The following is a 14,017-nucleotide window of genomic DNA, read 5'->3' as shown; positions in this document are numbered from 1 at the left end:
GAAAAAAATCTTAGTGTGGGATTTGTAGAAATCTATCTCAGGTGTGAGCAATTTGTTTTGAGACAGAATAGTTATATGTCAGAGTTAAGCAATGAGGAGTTTGCCTGTTAGAGGGAATAGCACATACAAAATCTCGATCTATCTGGATCCATATGGCATTCAGTGGGTTCAGAGTCTGACATTCATCTACCATACTGACTGAATTTAGAATAAAAATATTTTAATGTGCGTTGGAGTTGCTGGTTTAAGGCATGTGAAAGATAAGAGCTATTATGATAACATTCGTTTGAGTCTGGTACCATATACTGTCTCTAAACTTTCCTGTTAAAATGGTAGACAGTCCATGTTGGGGAAAGTTACTTTAAAAGTAAAGCATTACAATATTGTGTTACTCCATAAAAAACAAAAAAACTAAAACAATTGCATTACTTAGTTACATTTTATAGAAAGTAATGAATTACATTACTTTTGCATTACTTTTTGTCACCTGACCTGGGCTTGCTGATCAAGTACCCAATAACAAATAACAAAACAAATACCCAAAAGTTGTATTTTTGGCAACTGTAAGGGCCCCTTTACACCAATCGTGAAATTAATAAGCCTCAGGCTGAAGGAAGGTCCTCTATCTCTGCATCTTACTGCCAATTTCTCTCAACACGGACAGGAGAGCTGCCAGTAAATAAATTGGAAAACAAAGTAACTTGCATTACTTTTTTGAAAAAGTAACCTAGATATTAAATGTAAAAGTTATGCGTTACTTTACTAGTTACTGAAAAAAGTAATCTGATTACATGACTCACGTTACTTGTAATGTGTTACTCCCAACGCTGTATACAGTAATTTTTCAAATATCTGTAATGCATCAAAGTATTTTAATTTTGGTTAAACCCATTCAGAATTGTCAAAATACATATATGTGTGCTATTTAATCGAGTCGCTTAACAAGGCCAATTAATTTGGAGGAGAGCAATTTAGTGAAGTCATTAACTGCTGTAGTCGGATCAGTTACATTCACAAATAAATTATTCAGTGGTGTTTGTGAACTGGATTAACGTGTTCATTACAAAGAATGAGCTCAAAGGACTGATTCGTTAATGAATTGAACATCACCATTGTGTCTCTCAGCGAGTCTTCAGAATTAAAAGTAATCATTATGTTCTGAAATGTAGTGGAGTAAAGGTCATAAATTATGTTTTTGGAATGCATTGAAGTAAAAGAAAACATACTGTTTCTTGTTTTATTAAAATGAAAAAACCAAAGCAACGAGATAGCGATGTCCAATTTGAGAACAAATTTTATTTTAGAGATGATCCAAAGAGTATTTATGCTTTTAGTCACATTATATGACCAAATTGTATCTATAGTTTATCATAAAAACATGTATCTATCCTGCCTGTAATTAAAAGGCAGAAAAGGGAAAAACTGGACTGAAGTATTAGAATCTAAAAATTCATCACATGCTACAAAGTGTGAGAAAGTCACATTACCAAATTACTTATACTTCCTCTGAGACACACAGCTCCAAATCAATTATTTCTGCTGAATTGACAAATTGTCCATTCCTGCTGCTCAAAGACACATGTGTTTGAGGAAAAAAGGTCATTTATCACTACATAAGTATGCTCTTTCATGAAGAACAGGCACCATGGGCATGTTTGTTTTTATTTTTTAAGCACTCTAAGTGTGTTCTGATGGTTCTTAAACACTAACAGGAGGCGTTTCCAGCACACTGCTTTGACTTGGCTCTAAACGTGTGACTTCATCTTTCTCTAAGTGTTTACCTCTTGATGATGCTGCCATGGAAACGCAGCCATTTTGGGATGTGTATACAAAAGAAACTGAGGAATAAAAGACAGACTATGATCAAAATCACACACTCTCAAACAGGCTTGTCAAGCAGACATAAATATTAGAGCTTCGTTTGTTACAGTGTGAGAGCAATATCAGTCTGTTGATTTGCTTTTTGGGGACCATCTGACTAATCGTTTTTCATCCAAAAATAATAAACTTGACTTGATCTGAAAATGTCAGCCAGTTCACTTGACACGCAAACTCAGATGCAGAGGTAAAGACAACTGATTATTTTGGCTGAAGCTTAGGTTGATGTCATTTGAAAGTGAACAATCCTGTACTGAAGTCAAAAGATATTCAAAAGTTGTGTAATTGAATGTGAGATTCTGTTATTTAATCTATCAATCCACTGCCAAATTCAAAAGGGTAAAAACATAAAGAAACATTTAAATAGTGTCACATGGTGAAATACAATATAGGGCATATTGTTAAAAAAAACATAAAATAAAAATAAAATAAAACAATGCTAACAAAACTAACACAGAATACTTTAATTGTATACATTGTAAATGACACTAGAATGACCCTACCTTTATTTATACTACATATATTCATTTGTATCTGCATACGTCTTGTGATCAACTTCCTCCATGTCAAAATTGTTAAAGCATATATTGAAACCATCAACTCCTTTTGATCAAAATTAAATGGTCACTTATGTATTTTTTATTATAATGAGAAACTGGAGTTCAGTGCATAGTCAAACTCACTGGGAAAGGAATGTGAATGATTTTGTTAGTGTGACTGTGTCAGTCGATTGATTTATAACTGTTGTTAAGGTGATGTAAAACGGAGCTTTGGATCTTGTGATCAAAGGAAAGAACAAGTGGAGCAGGAGGAAAGGGATTCCCCAGAGAATGATTATGAGCCTGTACTTCTGCTTGCGTGTGTAGGCCTATGTTTCTGTAGATCCCAGAAGATATAAAATGGTGCTCTCTATGATTTTTTTTTTCCATAGCTAGCATTCTTGGACTGCATCCAAAACTGCATACGTCCCTACTATATAGCAGGCAAAAAAATAGTATGCGAAAAGAGTAGTATACCGAATGTATTATATTTAGAAAACAGTAATTAGGTCCTTTATACAGTGCATGCCACTGTAAAGACTTTAAAGGGATAGTTCACCCCAAAATTAAAATTCTGTTATTAATTACTCACTCTCATGTCGTTCCAAACCCGTAAGACCTTCGTTCATTTTCGGAACATAAATTAAGATATTTTTGATGAAATCCTAGAGCTTTCTTACCCTGCATAGATAGCAACGCAACTAAAACGTTTTATGGCTCAGAAAGGTAGTAAGGACATTATTAAAATAGTCCGTGTGAAATCAGTGGTTCAACTGTTATGAAGCTACAAGAATACTTTTTGTGTGCAAAGAAATCAAAAATAATGACTTTATTCAACAAGTTATTCTCTTCTGTGTCAGTCTCCCGCTGCCATTCCCGAGAGTACCAGGATGCAGGTGCTTTGATGTAGAACGTCCATCTCTCTTAATTCATCGTCTGTATATTCTGGTTCAAATAAGTAAGGCTGGGCAAAAAATTGCAAGTCATCCTTTCTGTCGAAATCTTCAGACATGTTTACAAAGACATGCATAAAGATGCATCCAGGTTCTACATCAGAATGCCGGCTCCTGCGTCAGCAGCATCACACGCATGCGTCGTGAAAGAGAACTTGTTGAATAAAGTCATTATTTTTGTTTTCTTTGCGCACAAAAAGTATTCTCATTGCTGCATAAAATTACAGTTGTCACACGGACTATTTATACAATGTCCTTACTACCTAGTTCAATAATGTCCATACGTTTCTGGGCTGTAAACGGTTTTAGTTGCATTGCTGTCTATGCAGGGTCAAAAAGCTCTGGGATTTCATCAAAAATATCTTAATTTGCGTCCCGGAGATGAACGAAGGTCATTGGGAACAACATGAGGGTGATATTTTCATTTTTGGGTGAACTATCCCTTTCTATCCTCACAGCCTCATTTTCATCCACGTTAAATTCAATATGGCGTCTAACCTGATTATAACAATGTGACAAATGTGGTACGTTTTGATTACATCCATACTGCACACATTTATAATACACAGAACCTGCTTTTTTAAAGATCGCTAAGTAATTGGATGGTTCATACAAAATGTGTTTTCCCAGTCCACTGCATTACTTTTCCATTATTTTTCTATGTAAATACGCTAGACAATGATGTGTTTTACTGCGCGCACCTTTTGTGTCTCACGTCTGACACGTCATTGTGAAAACGCAGCAATCAAAGTTCAACACGTTTTCCCCCGTTCCATTGCCGCGTCTTGAGTATTTGAAAGCAAAAGGCGTTCTGTGTGAATGGCCCCTTAGAAAGTATGCGATTTCAGACGCAGAATTCGTGTGAACTGGCCTAGTCAGAAATAATACGGGGGTCTGCGTCTACTAATCGCAACGCATCCAGTGTTGACAGCATCATCGATTATAATAGGTTCTGTTTGCTCTTGACACGCCGCTCGCATCCTGTGTAGACAGGGTGAACGAGTTTTACATTACAATAAAACCTCAGTACCCGCCACTGGGTCCTGGTGTGGTGTTCTTATGACCTTTTCCTCAGTGCAGGTGTTAATCTTCATTCATCCCTCAGCAAGCACACTGGAAAAGCCCTTTCAGACTATTCATCTAGGCTACTTCAGACAATAACCATTTGTATGGATGTCACTTCCTCAACTTGGGGAAAGAAAACGTGGAATCATTCTAGACTATGTGAATGTAACCAGACACTGAATATATTTGAAATAGAAATATATATACCTACTTGTGCACACACAGCAGTCTTGTCACGTGGAGTGGTCCGTGGTTACACCCAAACACAATAACAAATAGTGCTCTGTCAGACGGGTGGAGTGCTGCGTTTTTTGTCCTCATGAGTCTCATGTGTAGAAGTCATAATGTGCACAGGCGGATGGGTGATTACGTAACACTGTGTATAATATCAGGGTCCTTGTGCTGCTGGAGTAATTACTGAAACCTTTTGACACTGTTTGGTTATTGCACCATACCAAAATCATACCAAAGCATGTTATATTAACAATATACATAATATAAGTGTAGCCTATATTGAAATATGACACCATTTATGTGATTTCCAGAGTCCCATAAACGCAATGCCTCTCTGTGGCAGGATTAGTTGGCTCGGAGCAGCCGTCTGGATGCAGGAACTCTGGGTCCTTGCTCTCTCTGCTGCATGTTTACATCTCTTCTGGTGAGTTATGACAGGTTTTCCATGCAGAGGTGAGGTGAGTCTGCGTTTTGGCAGGTTTGTTCCTAGCTGGAATGAAAAAAAAATAACTGGGAAATAACTGCAATGCAAGAGGGAGTAACCACCAAGAACTCCAGAAACATATTACATCATGTCTCAGGTATTCTAGGAGATGAAAAACCTGTGAGTGATTTTCCTTTGATTGTTGAAGATTGTGATGCAGGTAGCAAAAAACAAGATAAAAATGAAACGTGAATATAATTCACATGAATGTCCGATAATATGTTACAAGCTCTGATATACAGATATATACACATACTGTATGTAACCATCTTGCATTAATGCGTTCCAGATCTAGTGTACTTTGTCTCTGTTCAATGACCATTAATTTTCCATCACAGTGAGGCCCTTTCTAAGCACATTCCCATTTATGGATGAAAAAAAAAACTTTTTTCATTCGTTTTTTTTATCATTCCATTTGAAAAGGTTACTTTTGAACCAATGTTGTTATTGTTGACTAAAAAAAAAAATATTTTTGGTAATTTAAAAAATAGAGAAGAAAAAGAAAATAAATAAAAATAAATCAAAGTTTTAACATTAGATGAAATGTTGCCTTAACGGACATATAGTATAAGCTGCTCATGTACCAAAATGACTAAAACTAGAACTGAAGTAATAAAAAAATGACAAATAATAATAATAATAATAATAATAAAAATCTCAAAAGCACATAGCAAAATTACAAAAATACAAAATAATTTATTTGAATTATGTGAATTATTAATTGAACATAATAAATATATTTAACATAATAAATCATAAATCTAAAATAATAAATATTTTTATCTGCTGTTAATTGTATCAGAAAGTTATGGGAAATATAATTTCTTAAAGGTGGGATGTGAATACAAAGTATTGTGCACCATTTCATTTATGTTCACCTTATGCTTCAATCTTAAAGCTTTGTATTACATATTTTTTGCATTATATATTATTCTATATATTTTTGTCTTTGTGTGTTTCCTACATGTTACACCAAAATCTGACCTGTGATGTAAGACTTTTCTAAGCTAGTGCCAAATTGTGTTGTCAACAATGCTTTAATTTACAGCCTTACACACTCTCATATGTGTCCTAATGGTGCACAAAACACTTTTCACACACCAGCACAACCTTTGACTGCTTTTAAACGATTTTACAGCGGTGGGCCTTTTGCCCTTCACCACAGAGAGGCCAGTACCTCTCACAAAGCACAGCGGTTTTACGCATGACTAAACTGGGTGCCAAACATGGCATTACAGAGATTAATTTTAAATGATCAATCACACCCTGGGACTGGTGGTAGTTTTAAAACATTAAACTCTGCCAGATTGGCAGGGAAACCCAGTCTATGTAAATCTATGTTAAAAGTACACAGGGTACATATTAAACTTCCAGGCGCTAGAAAAACACCAGAGCTTGGATATAAATGACTTATCTGTCCTGCAGGTCAAACTTGTGTGAGACTTACAGAAAGCCAGAATCCTTCTCCTATATAGCGGTCAATGAGTTCATGATGGGGACATGATCCCAATAATGTAGTAGCCTTATTGATTGTCACTGTAAAGACCTGCTAAAGTCATTCTGTCATGTTCTGGATTGTATAGCGTGGACATAAAAACTCAAACTGGCCCTCAGCACAGTCTGCTGTAGTCTGGCACCGGCTGAGGCTGGTAATCCTGCACAGATACTCTGAGTAAGACAAAGCACAGAGAGGCAGAAATGATTCACTTATCAAGACACATGTAGATCGTATCTGGATGTCACTCTGTGCCAAATGTATTAAACAGAACTTTACCTCAGCATTTGTAAATGTATTTTTGTGCAAAAAAAAAAACTTTTGAGAGAATACTGCTTTCATTTTATGTCTCATTGATGCTCTTTATAGCACATTAACACATTTCTTGTTACAGTACATTTATTTGAAAGAATTCAGTAATAATTAATGAACTCCCAGTGTGTATTTGAGAAATATTAATGACTCAAACAAATCAATAACAGATAAACATGCAGCTACTGTGGATTATAAGCATTATGGCATTTTTTTTCAGCAGGTTAATCGCTCTCTCACCCACTTTCTTTGCTCTCTCTGTCCTGACTTTCTTTCGATGATTTAATCCTTTTAGTACGAGTGGTAACATTTTCCAGCCCAAGTAGCGCATGACCTACTTTGAAAAGAGATGCACAAATAGCATGTGGAAAACAGTTTAGATCCTGCTTTACTTCATTTTGAATAACTATACTGTTATCCAAAATTTTTGCTAATTGTGTCCCATATTTAAATATAAGAAAACCGGGTCTCATCTGAAGAACATCACTTACCAAATAGCATTTCTTTTTAAATTACATTGATACAACATCCAAAAAGAAAAACAGCCAAATCCGGATTTACAAACATATTGTAAATCTTCAGAACTGTTGAAATGAACCACATTACAAGGCAGTCGTAATTGCTTGGTTTTGCCTACAGGCGTTAGGGTTTACAAAAGCATCTGGCCAAAACAAAAGAGGGAACACTACGTGTGTAGCCATTAATAGGATTGTTTAACAGAGTTTGATGCCTCACATGTGTGGTTCTCCACAGAATTAAAGGGTAATGGTTTTTTAATGCTTTAATTCCCAGTGTAGCTTCATTGGGCAGACACTCATTATTGTCAATGATTTTTCAAAACACTACATGCTTAATGGCTTTATTAAGTAAAATAATAAGTAGTAAAGTAAAGTATCTATAATACTTTATAAGTAAAATATCTTTGATAAGCAAATGACCTTTTATGACCTAATTTTATGCTACAGATTAGTCATAAAATACCTCAAATATAAATAATTGCACACAGACCTGTATATGGAAATTCTGTCATGTTGCCCAGTGGAAACTGCCATCAGTAAAATTATGAACTTTACTCCGCAGCCAATCAGAAACCTAAATTTTGGCCCTTGAAATGTTTCATTTTACCGGATGGTTTCAGGTCTCTCTGATTCCATTATTGCTTGGAAAAATGTAAGTGAAGTGTGTGACATGTAGTGCTATCTTTTGTTGGAGTGAAGTAAACAACTTGAAACCTTAGATATTTGATTATGGTTCCCATGTGGCAATGTTGTGTGGCCGTTGCGATGACAAGATCACTGACCGGCTCAGATTTCCCTCATGTTCTCCAAACCCACGACATCTTCCATGTTTGTAAATATATTAACCACAATATATTGTTTCATTGCACGCCACTCTGCATGAAAGTCATAAAGTGCTTTTGTAGAAACAGTCTTTCTCTCACCTGCTTCCTCTTTTAACATCTTTAGCAGATGTGTTTGTCCAGTCTCGTTTTGCTCTCTCTCTCTTTGGCAACCCACATCAAACTCATCTATAAAGGCGGTTCCTCTTACAGAAGATGAATGGATACATTTAGATTTTCTTGTAAATAGCCAAAAGTTTTAGATTTGATTTGCTTTGATTTGTGATTTGAGCTCTACAGATATTTGTTGACTGAATGAGGGCAAGTAAGGGCAAGCAAGGCAAGTCTACTCTTAAAATGGACAGATGATGTTCTAATATAGCTTAGTTATTGTCTGTTCTTGAAAATAATCATTTCAACACCAAACCCTGGAAAAACACATAAGAGATCCCTTAGGCATGTGGATTGTGACCAGATGCCAAATAAAACATCAGTGGATTTTACTTAATGATAAGGAAATGCTGTACTCACAGATAAGAACCTTGCTTTTTCTATTTCGATTTGAATCCAGCTGATGCCAGAGTGAGACTAATTATGGCAGGCAAGCCAAATGATGATGCACCTTTCTAACAATGCCAGAATATGTGACTGGATGCCAGTTATTGAGCAGGCATGCCATAAGTATTGTTTATTTTAATTGATGGGAAAGTATTCAGTCTTCTTCTTGTACAGAAGTTGGGAATAATAAATTAAAATGTAAAAAAGAGATATGAAGTGCAATAAAATTTATTGCGTGGCGTGTAGGAGGAAAGAGCTTTCTAGGTATTTGTAATTTTAGAAGTTATAGGCTTTTAAATGTGTCAGAATAAAGGGTTATTGCTAAAACACCTCATCCGAAAAAGATTTAGAATGGGAGGATCACTTATTACCACCTATTATTATGTGGAAAGCCCACCACAGTGGCATGACCACAAACATTTCAATCAGAAAGAATTCAACCATTCTTGACAACGTGCTGGATACATGAAATGTATTAAGACGGTGACTGTAATATTTCCCTGACCTTTATTTTTGCTTTTTTGTACTCTGTTAATACACTGTGCACATAATAAAATGTACTCTTAGTTTTTTTTCTAGAAATGTAGCGGTGTGGGTATTCAAAGTTCGCAAAAGTGATTAGTAGTATTGCTGATCAATGTAATTCATATAAAATAGAATTAAAACTATAATATATAATATACAATTATTTTATATTATCTAACTTCGTATGCATCAATGGGAGATAAAAACTTTACATTTTCTCCATAGCACCTTTATTCAAATTTTAACCGTTCCTGAGAAAATAAAAATATTTTTTTCAGTCTGCCCTAATATGGGCAATACTTTCATGCCAACCTTTGTTCAAAAAGAGGGTAATACAAAAATGTAAGATTACAAAACCTCAGCAAGTTATATAAACAACAGCAAACATCACTCACAGAAAATTTGTTACATCATCGCAAATGTCATCTTCCCAGACATTACGTAGTAATTTGATGTTGTGCTTTGATATTTAACTAGCCACTAATTTGTTTCTTTGAAGTTACTGTAAGATAAATATTCCAGGTGGAATGGAATGTGAAATAATTACTATTATGCAACACATGAAAACAAAACATTGTTAATACACTCAAATACACATGCTGCAATTTCCTCATATACAGACTGATTTTTTCAAAAAGTGCTTGATATCGAATATGTAGAAATATTAGTGTTACTCAAAGTACTATATTCCTTCCGTCAGAAGCAGTTGCTATATGATTTAGGTTTGGATGCCATGGTGAGCAATGGTTCACCTCTGTGATTGGCATATAGATATAGGAACAGAACACGTGGAATGTGATTGCCTGTGGAAATGTCCTCTTGGAGTTTCCCCCGTTACCACTTTCCAGGGATTGGAACTCCACATTCATACCAGCCAACGAAAGGATGTGGTGTGCGCCTGCCGATGGCCCCGAAATTCACTGGCTCTTGTCTGTATGACCGATAATATCCTGAAATCCACAAACGGCATCATGTTACAGTGCTGACTGATCACCCTCTTAAACGGCAGTAAGTAAACAGACACATGACATGATGATCTGAGGCTTGAAGTGAAGACAAACTACAGAGCACGCTCATGTATGTCGTACCTTGAGCTGTGGGTAGGTTGAGGGAGAGATTGTGTGGTCCTGTTCTTCCATCTAGATAAGAGTCCACAAACTGGCAGTGGTCCTCTCCATGGCCAAATGTATCAGCAATGCTGTAGAACAGTTCTGAAATGGAAAACAGTCGTAGCTTGAGTATCCCTCAGGACCCAAACCTCAGACAGCGCCTTGTGTTTAGCTGAGGGAAACTGTGGTTTGGATCGGATTGCTCCAAGGCTTTTAGGCCAGCGCTCCGAAAACAGGGCGCTTCATATTACAGACACACTAATCATTAGATTAAAGTTTTAAATGTATTATGTTGTTAGAAAGAAAGGTCAGCACCTCTCAGTCCATCTCCCATGAAGATCTTATAGCGCAGCGAGTTGCAGAGGACGATGCCGACAAACTTCCTATACCAGGTGCGCTTGACAAACTGACTTCCTTTACAAGAACTGTGGGCGGGGTTATACCTGAATGAGAATGGGATCCAGATGGGCTCCCCACCTAGAAAGGAAATGAATGCCAATTACAATTTCTTTTAAAATTTTAGGTCATTACTGTTGGAAAATATCACGAAAAATGTAACAATGATGAATGTTTTGCTTGTTAGTGCAAACAAAACTGGTATACCAGCATTCAACACCAGCATACCAGCAATAAAAAAAGTCACGTGCTGATATTTTTAGCACATCAATGTTTTAAAGGTTAACTCAAACATACAGTAATATAACGTGTAATGATGTATCTCTTACCTGGGGGCCTCTCTATGAGCAGGGGATCATCTAGATAAAAAAAAAATAAAACAGAAATTTATTTGGTATTTATGAATATGTTTGAATCAAACAACCCTTATCTGGGTTCAAACAAAAGAAGACTTACCTGATTCTGTGACATACGTTAAAGTTTCACTGAGTGGCCCCAGTCCAAATATATTCTTTGCTTGAACTTTGAAGTAATACCTGAGAACAAGAATGAAACATGTATTTATTATTTTAAAATCATGGTTTGCTGTCATGAAGAGACTTTTTTTTTTTACAAAAGCACCTTATGTATAAAACTCAAACACTCACTCCTAATGTTACAATGAAAGCATAAGGATTGAATGACACAGAAATGTATTAAAAGTGGAAAGAAAGAGAGAAAATTAATACAAATGAAAAGAAAGAAAAAGGAAAATGTGGTAATACTTTAGTATAGGAACCAATTCTCACTATTAACTAGTTGCTTATTAACATGACTATAATTATTAACATATTGGCTGTTTATTAGTACTTATAAAGCACATTCTGCATGACCATATTCTACATCCCTAATCCTACCCAATACCTAACCTTAACAACTACCTTACTAACTATTAATAAGCAACAAATTAGGAGTTTTTATTTTTATTTTTTTTTATTTAGTCATTTAGCAGACGCTTTTATCCAAAGCGACTTACAAATGAGTTTATTGAGGCAAAAGTCATAGTTAATGGTTTGTTAATAGCAAGAATTGAACCTTAAAATAAAGTGTGAGCGATAATGTGTAGGAAAATAAAAATGGAAATTAAAAAAGGAAAAGAAAAAGCATAGGAAATAAAACACACACACAGATAATATAATAAATAAAAAATAATGGAAAATATACTTGCAATTTTCTGCCAGGACATTATCCAGTATAATTTTATGGATAACCGCTAACGGTTAACTGTAATATTTCCGTTGAAATTAAAATAGGATGGGAAAATAGGATGGGAAAAAAGGAAAGAAAAAGAAAATGAAAAAGATGAAAAAAGGTTGGAAAATGAAAAGAAAAAAAAAGGGCACAGTTAAATTTTGCATTAATAAAACATGCATGAGAGAAAGTTATAAGAGTGAGCCTCTGGCAAACAGAAGGCTAAAAAAGTGTAATGACAAGAAGAGACTGCATGTCAGAGGGTGAGCTAGAGAATAACACATCAACATGGAACTTCCAATCCGACAAAACCTCTTTGTGACAAATACCAGACCACAACCACTTATTCTGCTCTGACTCTGGCACATCCTTTACCTTAGAAGATAAATTAGACAAGTAAAGAAATTAAAACAGAGAAGTGTGATGAAGTTCAAAGGGCAGCGCTAACAGCACTCACAGCCTTCTGTTGTGCCAGTGAGAGGCTGTTTAGTAAGCTCACGCTTCACTTGGTTTAACTCAGGACCCGTTTAATGACATAAAAGCAGCACTGCTGGATCAAATTAGCACAGCCACGTGGAAACTGACCAAAATAAAGAGAAAATGGACAATTACAGTCAGACCGCCAGTGGAAGGGGGCCTGTCATATTTCAACTAGGATGTGTGTGTTACGGTTTCTGTGTCCACGTGCAATTTTTCTTGTCCTTTTGACCATATATTATTAAGTATATGCATATGTGCATGTGTCCTATTTTTCCTTGTTCTTCTGACCATAACTCTTTATGGAATTGATGCAAGATCCAGTCTCGATATGGCATCCAAGTGGTTTGTCATTGCTACTTGGACTAAGAAGGAGCTGTTATTGTCCGCAGTCTAGACTATTCACCTAGTTCTAAAAGCTATTACAAATCATTTATAAAACTTATCAACACTTCATGGCTGAATTATAAAGTTGTCAGTCACTGAGCTCGGCTGAGAGGCTATAATAACAGAGGCTTCTAAATGAATCCCAGAGGACAATAAAAACAACTTCATCCTCACATTCCACATTTATGAACCAAACATCTCTAATGAGTGCATATGCATTCATGTGTTTTCTCAAGGTAGTGATGGAGAGAGTGCATCTGCCTGTCTGGGAAAGTGTACAAAACAAACGTCAATCAAACCTGGGGCGTTTCACACAGCTGCATGCATTTATGCATGCGTGAGTAACCTGTGTGCAGGTCCAGACGAGATCTGCGCATGTTTTTTGCATTTTCTGCACTGATTTTAAAGCTAAATATGTGCTGAGAGTGCTACACTTTGAAATCATTACTGAATCAGCAAACACATTTAATGAATCAAAATTAGTAAGGGATGTGCCGAACTTTCAGAATGACAGGCGTTCCAATTCTGTGGGACAGATCATGCCTGCTGTAATGCACCAATGCTTAGTGAAGAAAACGATTAGATGGGTCTGGTAGGCAGAAATGACTTCACATTTGTGGGAAATATCCAGACAGCCCATAAACACCTCCCTTATCTACTGCTGCAAAAATGTGTTGGTAAGGGTTTACAACGATAAAGTAAGAGCAGCATTCAAGAAACAGACACATGTAGACACAGTGCAGTTCAGTCAATATGGTTGAAATTGAGTCTAGTTTCCACAGCATAAAATAGCAGTTCCCTTTCAGTCGGTCACTCTCGACGTCACGTCGGATGACCGACGAAATTGGGATCTCGCTTAGAGAGACCAATCTACTTCGAGTGTAAACTAAACGAGCCAATGCACATTGGCATGCGATTATTGCATCCAGCTGCCGCTGATCACAGCGTAGGCAGCAGATGCAGCGCATATTCAGCTTTTCGCTGAGGAGCCGAGCGATCACATCGTTCTGCTCCTGACTACTCTACTGAGAAAAGA

General features: G+C 36.2%; 1 protein-coding gene across 1 annotated transcript in view; it reads right to left on the bottom strand.

Annotated features, from left to right (window-relative positions):
- Nucleotides 1-9,381: 9,381 nt before the first annotated feature.
- Nucleotides 9,382-14,017, bottom strand: part of LOC107732645 (fibronectin type III domain-containing protein 1-like) — a 48,426-nt gene continuing 43,790 nt past the window's right edge. The window contains exons 18-22 of the mRNA XM_016544047.1: nt 11,344-11,423; nt 11,217-11,246; nt 10,807-10,968; nt 10,471-10,593; nt 9,382-10,332 (exon numbers count right to left, since the gene is read on the bottom strand). Of these exons, the coding sequence (XP_016399533.1) occupies nt 10,217-10,332; nt 10,471-10,593; nt 10,807-10,968; nt 11,217-11,246; nt 11,344-11,423 (511 nt within the window). The 3' untranslated portion in view covers nt 9,382-10,216. The remainder of the gene's footprint in view (nt 10,333-10,470; nt 10,594-10,806; nt 10,969-11,216; nt 11,247-11,343; nt 11,424-14,017) is intronic.

Source organism: Sinocyclocheilus rhinocerous, unplaced genomic scaffold (assembly GCF_001515625.1).
Source record: "Sinocyclocheilus rhinocerous isolate Xijiao unplaced genomic scaffold, SAMN03320098_v1.1 scaffold1542, whole genome shotgun sequence".
NCBI classification, from domain to species: domain Eukaryota; kingdom Metazoa; phylum Chordata; class Actinopteri; order Cypriniformes; family Cyprinidae; genus Sinocyclocheilus; species Sinocyclocheilus rhinocerous.
Note: the sequence above shows the minus strand (reverse complement) of the source record. Positions and strands in the feature narration are given on the sequence as shown.